General features: G+C 38.7%; 2 protein-coding genes across 3 annotated transcripts in view; one reads left to right on the plus strand and one right to left on the minus strand.

Annotated features, from left to right (window-relative positions):
* The window catches only part of LOC134675551 (uncharacterized), a 56,490-nt gene that overhangs the window by 15,357 nt on the left and 20,226 nt on the right, over nt 1-20,907 (minus strand). The gene's annotated exons all lie outside the window — the stretch shown is intronic.
* Nucleotides 7,857-12,451, plus strand: LOC134675552 (uncharacterized). The gene is made up of 3 exons (XM_063533828.1): nt 7,857-8,295; nt 9,823-10,212; nt 11,150-12,451. Exons 1-3 carry the CDS (start codon nt 7,872-7,874, stop codon nt 11,641-11,643), a joined length of 1,308 nt encoding a protein of 435 aa, XP_063389898.1. The 5' UTR covers nt 7,857-7,871; the 3' UTR covers nt 11,644-12,451.

The following is a 20,907-nucleotide window of genomic DNA, read 5'->3' on the forward strand; positions in this document are numbered from 1 at the left end:
CATTTTCCGAATCAAGCCGGTAGTCAGGAAAGAGGGAGGGAGCATGTATCTGAACTGAGCTGCACGAGTTTTTATAATGTAATTAGGGATGCATAGAGTGACCAATGCAGTACGTATGTTCTAATAGGACTTTCTTGTCGTATAAAATTGAAAATTAACTGTATAAATTAAGGCCTGATTCGAATTCAATCTGCCAAATTGAAAACCCTATTAATGGTACTGAAGCTAGCTGAATCAAGATTTGTTTTTCCATAATTTATTGAAAATTTGTTTAAAAATTGTTATTTATAAGTAAATTCATCATTTTCCATTTCTTCCCGCTCCTGTCGTTAGTTTTGTTGTATGCCCTCCATCATACATCCGACAGTGTTTTTTGACAGTTTCTTAGTTTGAGTCCTATCAAGAACAATGTTTATTTTGAAATATTATATTGCATATAGTTTTTGTTGTTTTAACGAACTAATTCCTTGGACACTCCACTCCATACCGTTCAATAGGTCAATACTGTGGGACTTTGTTGAATCAAGTTTTTTGGTCCGATTTCGAGGGTACTGGCTTAAGCATGCTGATTGCCTCATAAACATCGTGGATCATCTCCAAATATTATCAAAGTAATATTGGAAATCCGCATTATTAAACTAAAGCTGCGAACCGTTTCTTTTAGTGATGTTGGTGTCGATTTCTCTGTCGAAAAGTAACCAATGCCCGGTAACTGACACCACATCGACGAAATTCCTGATACGCCAGATATTTGAAGATATGTCTAGATCCTCATTGTTTCATGGATATTGCAATGAAATTACCTTTCAGTATTGGTATAATATTAGGTAACAGGTTATGTTGGAAATTAGTTATGTGCAAGTTTCTTCCATACTTATCAAGTTTTTGACAGCAATTTGGCGCCTAATTAAAAAGACGGCGGCGTTTATTTGATTTTTTTGATCATCTTAGAATTGATAAAAAAAAAATTTTTTGGTATAATAATTTTGTGATTCTGATAATTATAATGTCGTAGTGTATATATAAAGTAAGCTAGAAAATATCCAAGAAAAATCACTCTGAATTTGTCAAATTTGTTTCGAATCAGGCCTTACCTAAACTTATTGTTCATCCGAAACCGGATTTTTGCCGAAACCGAATGTTTTGCTCTACTCTAGTTTCGACCGAAACCGAACCTTCAGCTGTAGGTACCTACCTAATGATTTTATGCTGAAATCTACTAAAATCGAAACTTCGGTTGAACCCTATTGAAAATACAGTTTCAGCGCGGCCGAATAATTCGGCAGTTTTTTGATGGAAACCGAATCTTCGGCCAAAATATGATTATTATACCTACCAAAACCTACTGAAACTGAAACTTCGGACACTGCTAAACGTTCATACTAGCGAATGCAAGCAGAACTCATGAATTCATGTCCAAAATGTCTATTACATATGTCGTGCTGTCGAGTAAGAGACACTTTTGCAAACAGTTTTTTGACGCCCTTTTTAGGGTTCCGTACCCAAAGGGTAAAACGGGACCCTATTACTAAGACTTCGCTGTCCGTCCGTCCGTCCGTCCGTCTGTCACCAGGCTGTATCTCACGAACCGTGATAGCTAGACAGTTGAAATTTTCACAGATGATTTATTTCTGTTGCCGCTATAACAACAAATACTAAAAACAGAATAAAATAAAGATTTAAATGGGGCTCCCATACAGCAATCGTGATTTTTGACCAAAGTTAAGCAACGTCGGGCGTGGTCAGTACTTGGATGGGTGACCGTTTTCTTTTTGCATTTTTTTCCGTTTTTTTTTTTGCTTTATGGTACGGAACCCTTCGTGCGCGAGACCGACTCGCACTTGCCCGGTTTTTTTTTCAAAGGGCCAAGCACTCAATGCAAGAAACATACAAAATACTAAAAATAAATGTTGACACTTTTAGGATATCATATCACACTAGAATGGGCCGGGCCGGCCGAGGCGTCCGACATGTCATTTTCTATGACGGCGTATCGGTGATCACGTGGTGCTTTCCATACAAAACGAAGCTCCGGAAGCGCCGGCCCGGCCCCGGCCCGGTCTAGCCTGAGACATGCTTTTATTGCATTTTTTTTCATTGCTGGAATGATTAGGTACGACAATTGAGTACAAAGGAGCTTTGAAGTCACCACCTTTCCTTTTGCATGTCATTTTTTCCTCTGGACTCTTAAAATGCGAGTGTAAAACTTGGTCACCCTACACTCTCGTACTTTCCTGATAGAGAGTAGTAATTCATTCATGGACTGTTCCATTTAGTTCCACGCGATCGCGGCTCTTACGCGTTACGTGATACTTTGTATTACTAAGTTATATAATCTCAGTGATAGTGACGTTAAATAATAATAAGTTAATTACGTACATGTAGGTAGAAATATTATAAATTATTGAAAGAAAAAAATCCATTTGCCATCCGAAATGGAGAAAAACCAATTTGAAAATTTTTTTTCGCGATTGTGGGTTGGTCCCATAGTAAGAGTTGTTCGGTATAATCCCAAAAATATGGCAACGGGAATGCAGTTATTTTTTAGCCACTCTGTCAGGCGTGGCTCACTCCGCGATTTCGTAGCTTTGCTACAGGTAGCTAAAAGTACATCCGTTCGACCCCAATTTTGGGGTTTGCCATAAGCCGCGCGTGGCGCTGTCGTCACCTAGCGGCCATATCTGTGCTGATCGTGACAGACGCGTTTTGTTAGAGAGTGAGTCTTCTGTACCTAGTACTATTATTTATTCTGTGACTCTGTATAGATACTCGTATAATATGTTATATGAGTTTAAAGATAAGACGTATTTTTGTATGCGTTGCTTTTCCTTATTGTACAATAAACAGTTATCTGAGGAGTTACGTATTAAAATAAAACCGGGCAAGTGCGAGTCGGACTCGCGCACGAAGGGTTCCGTACCATAATGCAAAAAAAAAAAAACAAATAAAGCAAAAAAAAAACGGTCACCCATCCAAGTAGTGACCACTCCCGACGTTGCTTAACTTTGGTCAAAAATCACGTTTGTTGTATGGGAGCCCCATTTAAATCTTTATTTTATTCTGTTTTTAGTATTTGTTGTTATAGCGGCAACAGAAATACATCATCTGTGAAAATTTCAACTGTCTAGCTATCACGGTTCGTGAGATACAGCCTGGTGACAGACAGACGGACGGACGGACGGACAGCGAAGTCTTAGTAATAGGGTCCCGTTTTACCCTTTGGGTACGGAACCCTAAAAAGTGGTACCATTAGTAAGTAGGTATCTATTAAAAGTGCATGTAGAGGCATTTGCGCGCTTAGTTACTCCTAAGAAATATGCATTATTAAAGCAATAAACGTGTCCCATCACTTTTAAAACCCTATTATTTAAGAATACCTAGAACATAAACGTCCAAGTGATACTTGTAACGAAACTGCATATAAATATGCAGTAAACAGAACGTAAAACTTGGACACAATTCACATTGCTTACCAAACGTTTGCCTCGAAGAATCTAGTATAATATTGAACCCTTAGTTCGCATTACTAACCCTCCTATGACCCTATCTGAGGGTGAGTCTGACCTTGGGGCTTTAAATCCAGGGCTCGATTCTACTCGCTAAACTGAGCTACTTTTATTATGGCACCAACCCCGAAATCCCGAAATTTTTTTTTACTTTATCATACATTTTGGCTGATCAGATGTCGACGTTTTCTATAGAAAAGCCAAAAAAAATTCCCCGATTTTAGGGTTGGTCCCATAGTACAAGTAGCTCAGTTTAGCGAGTAAAATCAAGCCCTGGATTTAAAGCCCCATGGTCAGACACACCATGTATATGTCGCAGTCAAAAGTGTGAACTGGTCAAAAGAACTTTTAACCGACAAAAACAGGCTAAACTGCTTTTGACTGAGCATGTTGGTCAAAAGTAGTTTTACCTGAAAATCATACCTATTTCTGGCAGCAGTTTCGTTTTTAGTGCGTAGCAAAAAAAAAAAAATTAATTAACTTACCTTTAAAACTTAAAAAACTGAAACTAAAAAGAAATAAAAGTAATCTTAAAATAAATAAGTAACTAAAAACTATTCCCCTGCGGCATGGTGCTGTAGATGCTGGCAGCATTTCCTCGCTGTATCGCAATACTTATTCTTTGTGCGAGGAAGCTGCCAGCTCTACGATCATCGGTGGCGTATCACCGTATCATTGTACATGATAACGTTATGAATAGTTTCAGCGGCGTAGGTGCATCGATTATGCGATAGCTCATAAAATAGGCCATGAAATTCGCTTTTCATTCGGTTATGATGGACGTCACTTGTTTTATGGCCACAATTACTTTGTTACGAGTCTTAGGTAATTATTTAGACTGTGCAGTAACATTGTAGAGTCCGTCTAACCAACCAGTATTCCATATATATGTCTGTCTCACTCAGTCATTAAACAAACTGTGAGACAAAATACATATTGGACAGCTGGTGAAATACCACCCTAAGCTTTTGCGCAAAGTTTGGGAGTGTCTGAAATTGGGCATAAATGAAGGATTTTATTATACGTCATATGTTCATAGAAATTAGACATTAATGAAGACATTGCCACACTTTCTCATTGCTAGTTCCATGTAGAGTTATCTTGGTCTGACTCTAACTAACTTAATTATACATATAACGTGAAAACCCAAAGTTGTAAAACATATAAAGAGACATAGAAGTTTAATTTCATGCACTTGGTTTTCAAACCCAATTGATTTTTTTAAATAAAATAAAACACTGGTCTATTGACACTCGACATAATTAAGAAAATAATCATCTCAACAGACATATTTTTCAATTTTAAAAAACGCACTCAAATTGGTCCATACGTTTGGTAGCGTCGTGGTTAAAAATACGATGAGATACATTGAGTATGGCCCGACATGCACTTTGCCGGTTTTAGTAGTTAGGGAACTATACCTATCTAAGAATTTTAGTGTATTTACAAATGGTTAAATAAGGGGTCCCTTTGTTTCCCATAAAGTTTTAAGTCATAATGTATTGTTTGTCATATTATCGTTAGTCATAAAACTGAAACCATCAACTTTTCAGGATTTTGTAAGGATATTCTATAGACAGGTTAGGTTAGGTTTGTTTTATGGCAATCCTGAAAAGTTACGCGTTTCTGAGAAAAACTAATTATGACTAACGAAAATTCGTACAAACAATACATTATGACTTAAAACTATTTGGGAAACAAATAAAGACCCGATTAATAATTATTATTATCTTAGATTAGAGAAGTGAAGTGTACAAACCATAGTAAAGTGAACTGACAAGTGACAAGTGATTATGAGACTATGTTGTTCCTCACTAGTCTTCTGATACCTATAGTCAGCCGAAACCATGGATCCAGAGCCCAAAGGGTAAGTACCTAGACTATAATTTACTATTTGTAGATAGAATTGTACATGAAAAATTCAGAAAAAATTGGTATAAATATGCAGGTGTCGGCAGGAGTGTTTTGTGCGGAAAGAGAAGAGTCGTTGAATGTATTGGGCCCCATACATTCCTCTACTCTTCTCTTTACGCAGACTCTACATTATTGAAGGTACATGAAGGAAGCTTTATGGCAGTTGCAGTCTCTACATGGCTCTACCAAATTTCAAAATGCCCTCTGTCCTCATGAGGACAGCAATAAACGATTATGATTATGTAGGTACTTAATGCATTAAGTACCTACATAATCATAATCGTTTATTGCATCCATGACAATATGTTGTTGTGTGCGAGATATGCTTAGCATCTAGGTCTTCCAGACGCTGCTGCTCAAATTGATCTACTTTCTTATGAACACTAGGACGCCATTCCGATATTTGTAATGCAATGCCCTCCCAGCAGTCAGTCGGTATCCCGCGAGCCACATATGGACATTTTCATAATCCGGATAAGAATTGTTGATGGAGTCGCCATTGCCGGACAAGGCAAGGAAGAGATTTTTTTATTTTAAATTATTTATTTATTATTAATACACAGTACAGAGCTTAAATCTATACAGATCCCTGCAAAACTGTATTTACAGTTTGCCTGCAGGTAAGAGTCTCTACATACATGTATATTATTATACTTAATTATTATTTAATATGTTTAATATAAGCACTATAAGCACAAAAGCACTTAAGTGACACTTGCACGCGTGCAATTGTCACTTAAGAAAAAATTCAAAAGCGCATTAAAACTGTACCTACTGCAAACACTTAAGTGACTTAAGTGTTTGCAGTAGGTACAGTTTTAATGCGCTTTTGAATTTTTTCTTATTTGGTTCATGACGAATATTCTCGGGTGTATTTATGTATGTATGTGTGTGTGTGTGTGTGTGTGTGCGAGAACTCTGTAAGTACTTTATTAAGTACACAAAATTTCAAATTATCCTTAGTATTACAGGTACATAACCTTTTAATGAGATACCTGCGGGTGCAACTGCAAAGCCTTACACCGTCAGTGCCCATGCCTGTGCATAATATTTATTGTGGAACCACCGTACGTGCCTGTTTTGTCTAGGCTCTAGAAAAACCTATCTAGCTAGAAAATTTGTGCAAAAACAATTTACATATAAAAAGTATTTTAATATTACGATAGATAGGATAAAATAAATATAATTATAAGGACATTCTTACACAAATTGACTAAGTCCCACGGTAAGCCTAAGAGGGCTTGTGGTGTGGGTACTCAACTACTCAGACAACGATAAATATAATACACAAATACTTAAATACATAGAAAACATCCATGACTCAGGAACAAATATCTGTGCTCATTACACAAATAAATGCCCTTACCGGGATTCGAACCCAGGACCACTGGCTTCCAAGGCAGGGTCACTAGGCCTAGGCCAAACCGGTCGTCAAAAGTATGTAACTTATTATGAATTTTACATCTTTGCGGTGGTCTTCATTCTGTGACGTAACGCCTAATTTCTCGATCGCATCTCTATAAGAAATTAGAATTAATTATGTTAGTGTCGAAAACTCGAAATGTTACCTTCTAACAGTTGATACTTAATTAATTTTTCTGCACATAAAGTCATTCTTATAATTTTTATGTAAATTGTAACTACATACAGTGTGTTTTCTGTAACAGGAGCAATAAATTAAACTGTAGGCTGTACTGCTCAAACTAACCAACATTTGTTCAGCAACTTTTGAAAATAACTCATGTTTTGATTTTTATTACACTTTAAAGTTTATTCTAAGACGCAATGTATTGCAAATTTTGTTATGTTAAAAGCGTGACAAGTAACGTCAAACACACTGATGTCAGTGTACATTGAAGGCAATATTTATTTTGTATGAAAAAGAGGAAGTCTAAAGGATTCATAATTTTTTAAAGTTGCTGAACAAATGTTGGTCAGTTTGAGGAGTACAGCCTTTAGTTTAATTTATTGCTCCTGTTACAGGAAGCACCCTGTATACAGAAGGCTGAGAAGGTATTCTTGCGCGAATCCAACTACCTGGTTTTCTACCAACTAGTTTATCGATGTTTATTTATCTTTGACGAGATAATAACTATTACCGATATTATTCAGATTACACCTATAAAAACTAAAAATGAAAACAAGAAATGTAGAGTAATAAAATAACTCTTTCAAACTATTGAAAATACTGCAAATTACCTACCTATACTTATATTACCGAAATTAACACGGTCATGGCAACAGAACAGATGTAACAGTTTTAAGAATTAAGAAAAAAATATGATAGCAAGGACTCTCCAGTCACGGATCATAAGAGAAACGCGCAGCGTCCGTGCTAAATCGCTCAGCCACACCGGTGTGCACCCCTCACCCAAGACACACCCGAAAACTAAAAACAACCGTGTCTAACAATAACCTACCCGTCCACTGAGTATTCAGTTCCAAACCTAAATGGCAACCAGTAACAAAACCAGCAGTGAACGTGTAAATACGTTACAAAGCGACAAAGCTCGTGTTGTGGTATCAGTGAGCGGATTACCCGCCGAGGCGTATCGCGATGGCGGAGAGGGGAGCGGGGCGACGAGCGAGAAGGCTATAGCGTGCAGCGGGAGCGGGAGCGAGCGAGCAGGCCACGCGCGCCGGCGGGGACCCCAGTCTACATCTTTAGTTCCGCGCAGCGCGCCGCTCGCGTCGCCCGCCTCCGCTGCCGCGCCCGCTATGAAGGCTAAAGGAATGCGTTCGAAGAACATGGATAAGCTTATAGCCGCTGTCCAGGCGAGGGAATGCCTCTGGGACAAGAGTTACAGAGGACACAGGAACCGTTTTAAGTTGGAGCGTTATTGGAACGAGGTGGCCGCGGAAGTGGGGACTAGCAGTGAGTATTTGTTTCGGGCGGGTGAACGCCCGCGTCCGCCTCCGCCATCTTTGTTATTGCTAGAGAGCGAGTTGCGCATTAACGAGTAGAGCGGATGATAGCGTTTGTATAATGTATGCGTTATGTAATTTTAATGCAGTAGATAGGCCCATTTGCATTGGAAATATTCATGTCTTTCACTTTAAAGTTTATTTGAAAATTATTTGAATATATACCTATTCATGTAATTATGGAAGGGAGATTTTAGTTTAATTTTGAAAATTAATTTGGGTTTCGCGGGTTTTTTTTATGGAACATAAAAGGCTTGCTACACGGTCGCCGACAAGCCTTCTAACCGTCTGACCTTGGTCTGTCCTTGGTCAGTTTTGGTCAAATTTTGTTGGTAACAACTGTCTACACGGTCCGGAACCGGCCAAGGCCACGCGGTCTGGGGGCTTGTCGGCGACCGTGTAGCAAGCCTTTAAGCAACATTGCCGGTTCGAACCCGGTCTTGTAACGAGTAACTACATAGGTAGATATGTATATAGGTAAGTACCTACTCGTACATATAAAACAATATTAATTTTTAAATGTTTTTAGGGTTCCGTACCCAAAGGGTAAAACGGGACCCTATTACTAAGACTTCGCTGTCCGTCCGTCCGTCTGTCACCAGGCTGTATCTCACGAACCGTGATAGCTAGACAGTTGAAATTTTCACAGATGATGTATTTCTGTTGCCGCTATAACAACAAATACTAAAAACAGAATAAAATAAAGATTGAAATGGGGCTCCCATACAACAAACGTGATTTTTGACCAAAGTTAAGCAACGTCGGGAGTGGTCAGTACTTGGATGGGTGACCGTTTTTTTTTTTTTGCTTTTTTTTTTTGCATTTTGGTACGGAACCCTTCGTGCGCGAGTCCGACTCGCACTTGCCCGGTTTTTAATTGGAGATTTTTGGTTGATACCTACAGTATACCTGAGTACCTACTTTAGCCTACGGAGACGAATTTCGAAATTATTATTAGTGTTAGGATTATTATACACTTTATGTTGTTGAGCTAGATTTCAATAATGTCCCTATCCTTCGTAGAGTCAACCGCAATAATATCTTGCACATATTTTGTGTAGAGCCCCAAAACGTGTTATAGTCAGACCAAGCTAAGTCTGCATGGCATTTGCAACGACAAAGTGTGGTCATGACATTAAAAATGTCAAATTTCTATGAAAATATGACGTTTATAATGACACTCCCTCACTTTGTTCTGTTCATGTTGGTGAAAAGTTAGCTTAGACGGGCTCTACATATTTATTTTATCGTGCTACATTATGCAAGATATTGTTACTGTATGTACCTAATTGTACATTACGATACACGTGCGAAAAGTAGGAAATTCGCACGTGTATTGTACAACGTTTTACAGTACATATGGCATCGCCCTTAAATTTTTTGACATAGGCACGTATTGTCCTTAATCCCGCCCTAAAGGTAAAGTAGCACCATATGTACTGTAAATATTATTTAAACACAGCCTTTCCAATTCCAGGTCTAAACTGCCGCAAAAGATGGAAGAACCTAAAAGACCAATGCCGCAAAGAAATGAAAAAGAACCCCAACGAATCCGAATGGCCCCACTTCCCGAAACTCAAGTTCATCCACCACCAGTTCCTCGCTGAAGACGAGGATGATGAGGGAGACACCAACGACGAAGTCTTCAATGCCCTTGACGATTCCATAAAGAGACCAAAGCTAGGATATACCATGAGGAAGAAATTCCTCATGAACAAAAGACGCACGATCGATGTGGATATGAATAAGCTAATTGAGCTGGTGCAGACGAGGGATATTATTTGGAATAGGCAGCTGAAGGGACACCATAATTGGTATAAGTTGGATGAGAGTTGGAAGGAGATTGCTCAGGAGTTGGGAGTCACACGTATGTATATTATATGTTCATTACATTTTATTCATAATACGTGTAAACTCCATATAACGTAACTCTGTCGTGCTGGTTGGTTGCTTTACTTTATTTTAATTTCACTCTATATAACGAAAACTCTCTATAGCGATAACGTCAAAAAACATCTGGTCCCTTGAGTGTCGCTATATAGAGTTTACACTCTAATTCCGTTTAGGTAATTCTTACATTGCATAATAAATTTATGGTTTGAGTAATAAGCACATTTGTCTCCCTCACATCTAATCATGAATCCAAGAGCAGGGCCCATAATTTACATCCAATTTTCATTAAAATTTTGAACAAACTGTCTGGGGTTAGTGATCTATGTTAACAATCATAAACTCTACATTTTACGCTACTACTACATTATTTTTAACATCTCTTGGATATGGTGACAACCATACAATGTATTACCTTATAATGGTAACATTTCATTTCTAACCGCAGCTGCACTACCGGTACTGAACGCGTCGCTATCATTGTCAATTTCCATAGTAAATGAACAGTAGTGCAGCTGTTGTTGGAAATGGATTGTCACCTTAACGCAAAATTGTATTAAGATATCAGCTGTCACCCTACCCAAGAAATGTGAAAAATACTCTAGTAAATGGTGATTCTATTTTTACACTTTTTTTTATAATATTAGTTGCCAACTTTATTCATATTAACTTTTTACACTTAGTTTTAAAGAGTTATTTACACATCGCACTCCAGTTGAACTTACCTAAATAAGCACTCGAATCACAACTTTAGAATATCTAAATAAAATGCAATATAGAATCACCAGGGACCTTTTAGGTCCACTACCACAAATAAACTGTCTAAATTACTCCCGTCAATGCCTAGACAACGCCGCATTTGGCCAAGTTCCTACAGTTCTATATTTACAAACCACTCAATAATTCACTTACAGGCGACGAAGCGCGGCTCAAGTGGAAATACCTCAGAGACCAAGCCAGAAAGGAGGTCAGGAAGCAAGATTCCGAATGGGAATATTTACCTAAACTACAATTTTTAACCAATCAATTCAACGACTACGAAGAGACTCCTGGGACTGAAGATCATTTCGCGGATCAAGATTTTGATCCTCCAGAGCAAAGCAGCAGTTATTACAATATAGAACCAGTGCCAGAACCGACGAATGTCAGCGTTAAGGATGATGAATTCGACGAGTTTGATACTAAGCCTATAATCATGGAGACTGACTTTTATGATGATGATGATGAAGTTCCTAAAAGCCCTTGTACGACGGCGGGGCAAGATGCTGCGGAACCAGCGAAGGACGAAGATATAGGGTTCTTTAACAGTCTGTTGCCGCATGTGAGGAAGCTTGGACCGGCGAAGAAGCTGATGCTTAGGATGAAGATTCAGGAGTTAGTTTATAATACTGTTTACAATGAAACGTAGGGTATTAAAATGAATAATTTGATTGCAATATTACCAAGATGGTAAAATTAATTCCAATAAATTGGATGGCGAGCGTAGTCTGCCAAACCAATTTTAAGAAGCATAAAAAATTACTTGCCTTTTTATTGGGTTGTTGGTTGACTACCCTTAGAAAAGGACAGCATTCATGATGTCTATGCTGCAATGATAAGCGACCCTTGCCAAACTGAAACTATGTAGTAAAAACTATTCGCATGTCTTCCATGTGACAAAATTTTATATAAAACCGAATTAACGCATTTTCGAAAATATGTCTACCACAGAAGGATTGATTTGAAGTATCCCGTTTATTTAGGATTTAGTTATTACTAAAATTTCGATAAAAATTGCCAGATTTTAAAAATTATGTTATGTAGGTATTTTGAGATTTAATCCACTGAAAAATCGAAATATATTGAGGTCATAAACGTAAAAATATCCCTGACGAGTGCACGACGTTTGAAATTCATTCAGAAGCAATCAAGCGGGTGAGGTGATCAAAAATGTTTGGGCACTTCTGTACTCAGTCCAGAACCATATCATTTGTATAAATTCGTAAAGTTTAACTACCATTTAAATACTTATAGTTTTTGTAACGTAAACTATAATATGCTTGAGTCATATATTTACTTTTATAGTCGAATGTAATTTTAATATGTAAAAAAAATATTGTCTCAAATAGATTGACCGCCATTCCAAATGACTGTCTGAATTATTTTAGCTGATTTTAATTTGTATCATTTTAAAATTGTATGACTATGTTAATAAAACCCGGACGATTTTAAATTTGTGATTGATTTTATTATTTCGAACTCTACTTATATAATAAGGTCAATATGAGTAGGTATTTTTTTAATTTATTTAATGGCCTGGCTACGAGACCTTTAAGCCGATACGAGTAAGCGCCACTTGCACCATTCCACTAACCCGGGGTTAGCCGGTTAAACCTCGAGTTACCATGGTTACCAGTACAATTTGACACGGGGTTAACGGTTTAACCGCTTAACCCCGGGTTAGTGGGCTGGTGCAAGTGGCCCTAAGTGTGGCTGCGGGAGGGTGGTTGGCCTTCACATTGGGGCCTGAGGACCTACCGCGAATCACGTTCGACGTGTTGCCTCTCTGTCGCACTTGTAAATTTGTACGTAAGTGTGACAGGGAGGCAACACGTCGAACGTGGTTCGCGGTCGGGCCTCTGTTTATTGCGAGTGCATACATTTGCCACTAAACGCAAGCAGAGCAACACATCTACCCCTATGCCACACTTATGGTAACATTCCATTTCTAACCGCAGCTGCACTACCGGTACTGAACGCGTCGTCGTGTCATTGTCAATTTCCATAGTAAAATTGACAGTAGTGCAGCTGTCGTTAGAAATGAAATGTTACCCTTAACCGTATTTACCTTATTTAATTTTATTTTATTAGCTCTATTTCAAAAAGAAAATTTTAAGTACCGTAAAATGGGGTGAGCTGGCTGAAATTTGACTTTCAAACCTCTATAAAATTTTATTTTTATATGTGAAAACTGAATGGTGTATATAATAAGTGGTTCGGACGTTTGTATTTTAGTTTGTATTTTATTTTGGGTAGTTCCATTTCATAACTTTGACGATAAAGAGGAAAACCCACCTCACCCCGTAGTGCCTCGTATTTGGGGTGAGAGGGTTTTTCATACAAAGGTGATTTTGGAAGATTGTTGGATCGATTTTTTTTTATTATGCGTATTACTATAGCTCCATTTTAAATTGGAATGCATTATTTTTGTAGCAGTAGCCTTAAAATCGCTTCTCACCCCACTCTCAAACCTTCTCTCCCCATTCATAATCCACCTCTCCCCGCGAAACCTACTCACCCCGTTTTACGGTAGGCTTAAGACCTGTAAATTTGTAAATATTTATTGCAATTTAAAATTAATTAAGAAAATAGATTATTTTATTTTTAATACTGTTTCCATTTTACAATTAGTTTTTGGTTCGAAGAAAGAAGAGAACATTTCTATTCGTTTTGGAAAAAAATCGAATAGGTAGGTGCGTTGTTTTATGTGTTACTATTGACGCTGACAGTCCAATCTTGAATTATTATAATACTATAAAAGAATTCAATAGTTTGCATATGAGGAAGTTGAAGTTACTAGTTGCAAAATAGTACAAACATAATTTCGTACGTTTCGTATTTAAGTTCTACATTTACAAACAACCAAATAAAGGAAGCGAGCCCTATTTCCCCGTTTTAAACTATTACATCAACATCATTATCGACTGTTTTGACTTGAGCCGCCCCCGCTCTGTTATTGTTTACAATTGGCGCTCTATATATACTGGTTTACGTTTCGTTTACAGAATCACTCACTTCTCTAATTGACAGATCGGTTCTGCTGTAAACATTTTGGGTATTTTTGAATTATCGGCGTAATTACTGGAAATAACTGAAATTTTTGATCAGTAGGGCGTAAATAATGCTAAAAGTGTATTTGGAGGCCGGAAATATACAGGTACTAGGTAGGTACTTAGCAAAGTACCTACATGAAAACACATCTAATGCAATACCGAATCCCACACATTGTAACTAATTTATCGTAGATATACGCAGACAACAAATCTAACAGGATGTAGAAAAATTTAAAAAGTACTCGGAAATTCAGGAAAATCTCACACGAAACAACAGTTTCATTTTGGAAATGGAAAATTTCTATCCCGATCGATCCTTCTGCATTTATAGATATTTATTTGCCATTTTCAAAATTACCGCGTCTTCGAAGTCACCACAATGCACCTTAATTGATGTTTTCATCGAATTGCCGGTAGATCGATCAGTATTAGACCTGACTTAACAACCCTTTTTTATAGAGGGGTAATGCATTGTATACGCATATCACCCAGGCGCGGGGACGGGCCTGGGATGGTTATGTGGGACTCCCATATAGGCTAATGAGACCCATGCTTTACCCACTAAACCCCCTCTTTGCCGCCTCAGGGCTATATGTCGAGGCCACAGGACTCTTCCGCAACCTCGCCAGTGACTTAACGACCCTACTAGTATTTCAACTCAATCAATCAGACATCCCAATGACGAATTCCTTGAATCCGTTTACAAATCAACACATACACCATCGTCGACACTGTTAACACATGCGTACACACGTGCGTAGGCGCCGATAGAGTTGTCTTAATGTGTTGTATATTCACCTGCGCAAAGAGATATATGGGAGTGTGGATTTAGATTGAGACTTCAAGGTTGAGGGAGGCGGACATGAAGGGAAACGGAATGGTGGGCATTTTTGCGAAATAGTTTGTGAAGTTCTAAAATTTAAAAGAAACTCTATTCACCTACAATATTAAACTTTTTAATTTTACATTTTAGAGAGACTCTAGCGTTTTATGAGCGTCTGCGTCTAGTAAGCGCCATGGAAAATAGCGTCGCTGCATGACGCTGGCGCCAACGTTGCGTCGAGCAGCAGTCATAGAGGTTGACTAGACGCCGCTCAAAAGACGCTACCTATAGTGTGGGTTAGCCAATATCCCAGCTGCTAAATCAGAGTTCGATTGTCACAATTAGTGCAACCGATCTTCAATTTTAGTCCAAATGATTGATGCAATTTTATTTGAAAAGAAGATTAAAATATGGTTCAGAGATAGTTGGGCCCACCTGCAAACTTTTTATGCAGGGGGGGAGGGATAAGTATATATGTAGCTGACTGTACTAAATTGGCCAATGAAACTTATCATTTTAGTACTTATCTCTAGAGACCTACTATTTATAAAAACCTATTTTGATTTGGCCAAGAGTAAAATACTTAAATGTAGTTATGCTCAAACTATTGGATGTAAACCTCCACTACCTACCACGAATGAGCTATTAACAGTTCCAACGTATTATTTGTAAAATTGTTTATTGCCTTCGTAACATTTATTATTCCACGATAAACATCAAGTACTTAAAATCTCTGCACGACAGGGTTTTCCCTGATGATATATCCGCCATAGAATTTTTCATCGAGCGTGTTCGTGTCGCCGAAGTTTCACGAAGTTTTATCTTAAGGTGACAGTCCATTTCCAACGACAGCTGCACTACTGTTCATTTTACTATGGAAATTGACAATGACAGCGAGGCGTTCAGTACCGGTAGTGTAGCTGCTGTGGTTAGAAATGGAATGTTACCATTATAGTTATTTATCAGACCTGCCAAATGAGCCTGATTTTGTATGTCATATCCTCTACCCGCCCAGAGACCTATAAAAAGGTCTCTTGTTCCATTCTAATTTGAATCTATATTTTGACAAATCAAAATTGCATTTTTCTTGGCAAGTTTTGACGTCTGGGCGGCTAGAGGATATAGAAGGAAAGCAGCTAGTGGACGAACCCCTCACAAATACATATGCAAAATGTGACGAACCAAAATACCTAACACATATTGTTGTTTATCAACACTACTATTCGTTATTAGTTCAAGTTATTCAGTTCTCAAAGGATTTATAAATTATGAATGAAAATGTATCGGTATGCATCAATATTCAGCTCAAATTGAAAGGCGGTATCAGTTTAAGAAAATTCTAGATGTTACGACCTTTTAGCACCAAATGCGAAATGCATCTCATCAATGCTGATATCTTTATGCTGAGTTCGTTCACCCATTGAGGTTTGCAGATTTCAAGAGATTGTGTATAGAACAGATGAGCCTAAACACGAATTAAAGTCACTATTACTACACCTTATTAAACAAACTTCCCCGCCGCGTCTGTATGTTTGTACGCGATAAACTCAATAACCACTGAACGGATTTTCATGCGGTTTTCACCTATCAATAATGTGATTCTTGAGAAGCTTTAGGTGTATAATTTGTTAATCCGTGCGAAGCCGGCGGGTCGCTAGTATTTAATAAAATAATTAAATTTGTTTCCTAGTTATATTGAAGAGCCTAATCCACTTAGTATTAAATTATTTCTCTCTCTTCATTAGAGCTAGGTCAGCTTAACTCCTATTTCCTTCTATTTTTCTTGATGTGTCTACTCGTACAGGCGATGCCTCGGGGTGTCAAGGATTTGAGTATTAGGTTTATTCAAAATTATACACTTTCACATTCTTACACCCTTTCTATCAAGAAAACGGAAATATCTTTGCTAAAAGAAGGTTCGCCTTTACCGAACTTCGTAAACATTTTAAAAGTAGTGAAACCTAAGCATGGAATCAAAATATGAGTAAGTTGTTGCTGTAATGAAATTGAGCTTGAAATATTAACACTCGATAAATAATCATTGCGTTCCATTGCCCTCAAAAAATGTGGTGCTTTTTATTTATTCGTATGGCATTCATTATGAGTCGTTCCACAGTTTTATTTACAAATTAATGTCTAGGTTCTTCACCCATTGGGCTGCGTTATCAGTAAACGCTATTAAGTCCAGAGGGTCACCAGGGTACATTCGTTTTGGGCACTCGTGAATTATATGGTGGATAGATTGTATAGGCGCACCGCAATCACATTCCGGTGAGTTTTTCCACCCACACCGAAACATAAAATCGCCAGATCGACCGTGCCCTGTGCGAAGTCTATTAAGCTGGCACCATTCCCGTCTTGGGGCCGAGAAGCCTTTGGGTCTTTCAGTGGGATTGTAATCGCTGTAGGCTGTAGGCAGGTTGGAATTCCATTCCTCCATCCATTTATCTCCGATGTTGAAGTTATCCTTCATTAGTCCGTGTGCCGTTGAGTACGACGGGTGGCGGGATTTTAGGCGTTGTCTGGGAGGGTACATGAATTCAGGATAGGCTGGCAGTTCTGGATTTTTAGAGATTTTGGTGGCTTCGCTGAGCAGGGCTTGCTGTCTTCTGAGGTGCGGTGGGGGTATGTGGCTCAGTGTTGGTAGCCACTGGATTGGGGTCGACTGTATGGTTCCAGATATGCAGCGCATGGCTTTCCGCAATTGAACATCTACCTTCTCCACGTGGGCACTATTAAGCCATACGGGTGCACAGTATTCCCCAGCAGAGAAAACCAAGCTGAGGCCCGTAGTCCGGAGTACATCTGCGGTAGCTCCCCATGTTGTTCCGGTCAACCTATGCAGGATATTGTTGCGGGTTCCGAGCTTTTTGCTTAGCTTGCTTAGATGGGCACAGTACGTCAGAGAACGGTCAAGGGTTACACCAAGGTATTTGGGCTGTGGGTTGTACACAAGCGCTTTACCATCAAACGATACTGCGGGGTTGTATGAAGCTAGTTTGTTGTTCAGGTGGAAAGTTGAAATCTCCGTTTTGGACGCGTTCGGAACTAGTCTCCATTGTTTAAAATAGGTATTCAGCAGTTGTAAGTCTGAAGTTAGTTGTGCTTCCGAGAAGTCAAAGGATTTATGCTGGTGAGTTAGGGCGATGTCATCAGCGTAAATAAATTTTCTAGACGCTGTTTCCGGTATGTCGTGGGTGTAAAGGTTGAAGAGTAGGGGTGCAAGTGCGGAACCTTGAGGGAGGCCATTGTGGAGAGTTCTAGGGCGACTCTGCTTATCTCCAAGATGGACGACAAACCTTCGGTTACTAAGCATATTGAAAATTAGGCTTGTCATTCGTCGACAAGGGATAACCCTCATCAGTTTTAAGTATAGGCCATGTCGCCACACTGTATCATAGGCTGCGGATAGGTCGACAAAGACAGCAACAGTTTTCAACTGGTTTTGGAAGCCAGCTTCTATGTGGGTCGTAAGGGACAACACTTGATCGACACAGTTACGGCCACCTCTGAACCCGGCCTGCTCTACGGGCACAATTTTGTCGATGAGCGGTGTGATTCTGGCCGAAAGTATTTTTTCCAGAAGTTTGTAGATGGAGCTAAGCAGAGCTATGGGTCGAAAGCTCTTCGGGTCGTCAGCAGGTTTGTTCGGTTTAAGAATCGCCACTATTTTGGCATAGTTGAACGAGGGAGGCAGTTTGTTTCTGGCTAGGATATCAGAATAGAAAGCAGTCAACCATTCTCTGCAGTTGGGTCCCAAGTTCTTAATGAATTCGTTATAGATACCGTCTTGTCCTGCCGCTTTACCCGGCTTAAGGAGTTGAATAGCACAGGTTATTTCTTCCACCGAGAAAGGTTTCGCGATGGCGGTATCAACGGGAAGCGCTCTCTTTAGATTTTGGACCTGTTTCTTTACGGCTTTAGTGTGGGGTGGGTCTCCTTTGACGCGTGATGTTTCTACGATTCGGTTTGCAATTGAATCTATCAGCTTTTGGGATGTACAACCATTTCTAGGACCGGATTTGCCTGTTAGTCTATTTAAAACCCTCCATGCTGACCTGCTTGAGGTTTTAAAATCCATTCCTTCCACTGTAGTTATCCATTTGCTTCTCCGCTCCTCGTCCAGCGACTCCAGTAGGCTTTTTCCTATTTCCTGATCTGACCTGAATGTGGTGCTTAAATATTCTAACACTTGAATCCGCTGACATAGGTATAGTCAACTGTAAAAATTTGGGTATACAAACCATTTCTAAAATATGTCCCATAACTCTTATGTCAGCGAAAGAACTATGGGACATAACTTTTGAGTAAGTTGTCTACGTACACCCATATTTTTACAGTTACTGTAAAAAAATATTTTAATCAGTTTTTAGTTTTATCTTATAGATAAGTTAGTTTATTTATCTTTTTAACGTTTGTGTCTATCTTATTTATTTATAAATAAATAAATGTTGACTGTACTAAAAGTTCAAAGTCAATATTACGCGAATATCTTCCACTCTCACATTGCATAATCTTTGATCTGCACTTTCACGATTTATAGCTGCAAAACGAATGCATCTAGGCTAAATACGATCCAAATTTATCATGCAGCTCGGAAATATACCGGGTTAATTATATGTCAGGGCCGGGGACCGAATTCAAATTAGTATCGATGAAAATAAATGTTGACAATATAGGAGACTAGTTTAGAAACTGACTGGATGTTTTACCTTTGACCTCTCTTTGGTCCATATCGTTATATCCACCGAAAGACGTGCTGTGCACATAACTGAAAGATATTAAGTTCAGTTTTTTTTTAATGACTCAATGAGCACGGCTAATTCTTTTTTTTTCAGTGTAGGGCTTACCCAACAATCTCCATAATGACAGGTCGTGCCCTCTTCCAACAGTTCCTCTCTACATTCCAGCACAAGTTTCGCTCGGCGCGCCATAATTTTTGATTCCTTGTAATATCTTGGCTTTTTACGCCCCCTCTCATTCAGCGCTAATAACGACATGTTGTAGTTTTGCCGCTATATACGATGCATTTCTGCTACATACCGGAAAACCCATGTTATCGGCTACGACTGTGGGCCCGATTCGGATTTTGAAATAGACATCTTTTAGACATCACCAAAATACGATAACGATATGTTTAAGATCTAATCTGTCAAATCTAACATTTGCGCATCATCATCATCATCTAATCATACTTTTGAACGATTTCCACACGATATGACTTAGAGATCTAGTTCACATCTAATAGATATCTTACTCTATCTAAGGGCCACCCCACATCTGGCGTCTTTCGAGCGTCGGCGTCTACAATTCTATGGCCGCTGCTCGACGCAACGTCGTCGACGCCACTGCGCAGCGACGTCATTTTCCATAGCGCTGACCAGACGCCGACGCTCGAGGGACGCTAGATGTGGGGTGGCCCTAACGTAAAAGTGACATTGGTTACCCGAATTGCGCTGCAAAAGAGAACTAGTTGATATCTAAACTATAACGTATCTAGAATGGATCTATTAGTAAGTGTCGTCTCTTATGAATATCTTGTAGCTCAGCGGTGAATGTGGGACTGTCTCTCTTAGTATTCCACGAAACATTCAGAATGAAACCCTACGCCATCAAAGTTGTATTGGTATAACAATGAATCAACGTACCTAGTTAGCATATTCTACAAAGATATGACTTTATACCTATCATGAAGAAAGTTTACTTAGCCGCCTGCACTGGCTATTAATCTAAGAACTTGTAAACACACTTATTAGGCGCACGTTTTAGTAACCACTAATGGTGGTGAAGGAAAGAGGGAGGGGATTATTGTGTTGTGAGTGGTTTGAAAATGGTGATGTCTACCCCAACATTATTCTTATTATTTATTTTATTATTTCTTGGACATAAAGGATATTATTTTTATTCTTATAATTTGGCCTTGTACACATGATTTTATTTACAATTAACTACCAGGTAAATACTTACATTGGATACAATATTAAAACTAAAGTTAAAACTAGAAATAAAATAAAAATACAAACTATAAAATATACTT

This window comes from Cydia fagiglandana, chromosome 22 (assembly GCF_963556715.1).
Source record: "Cydia fagiglandana chromosome 22, ilCydFagi1.1, whole genome shotgun sequence".
NCBI classification, from domain to species: Eukaryota; Metazoa; Arthropoda; class Insecta; order Lepidoptera; family Tortricidae; genus Cydia; species Cydia fagiglandana.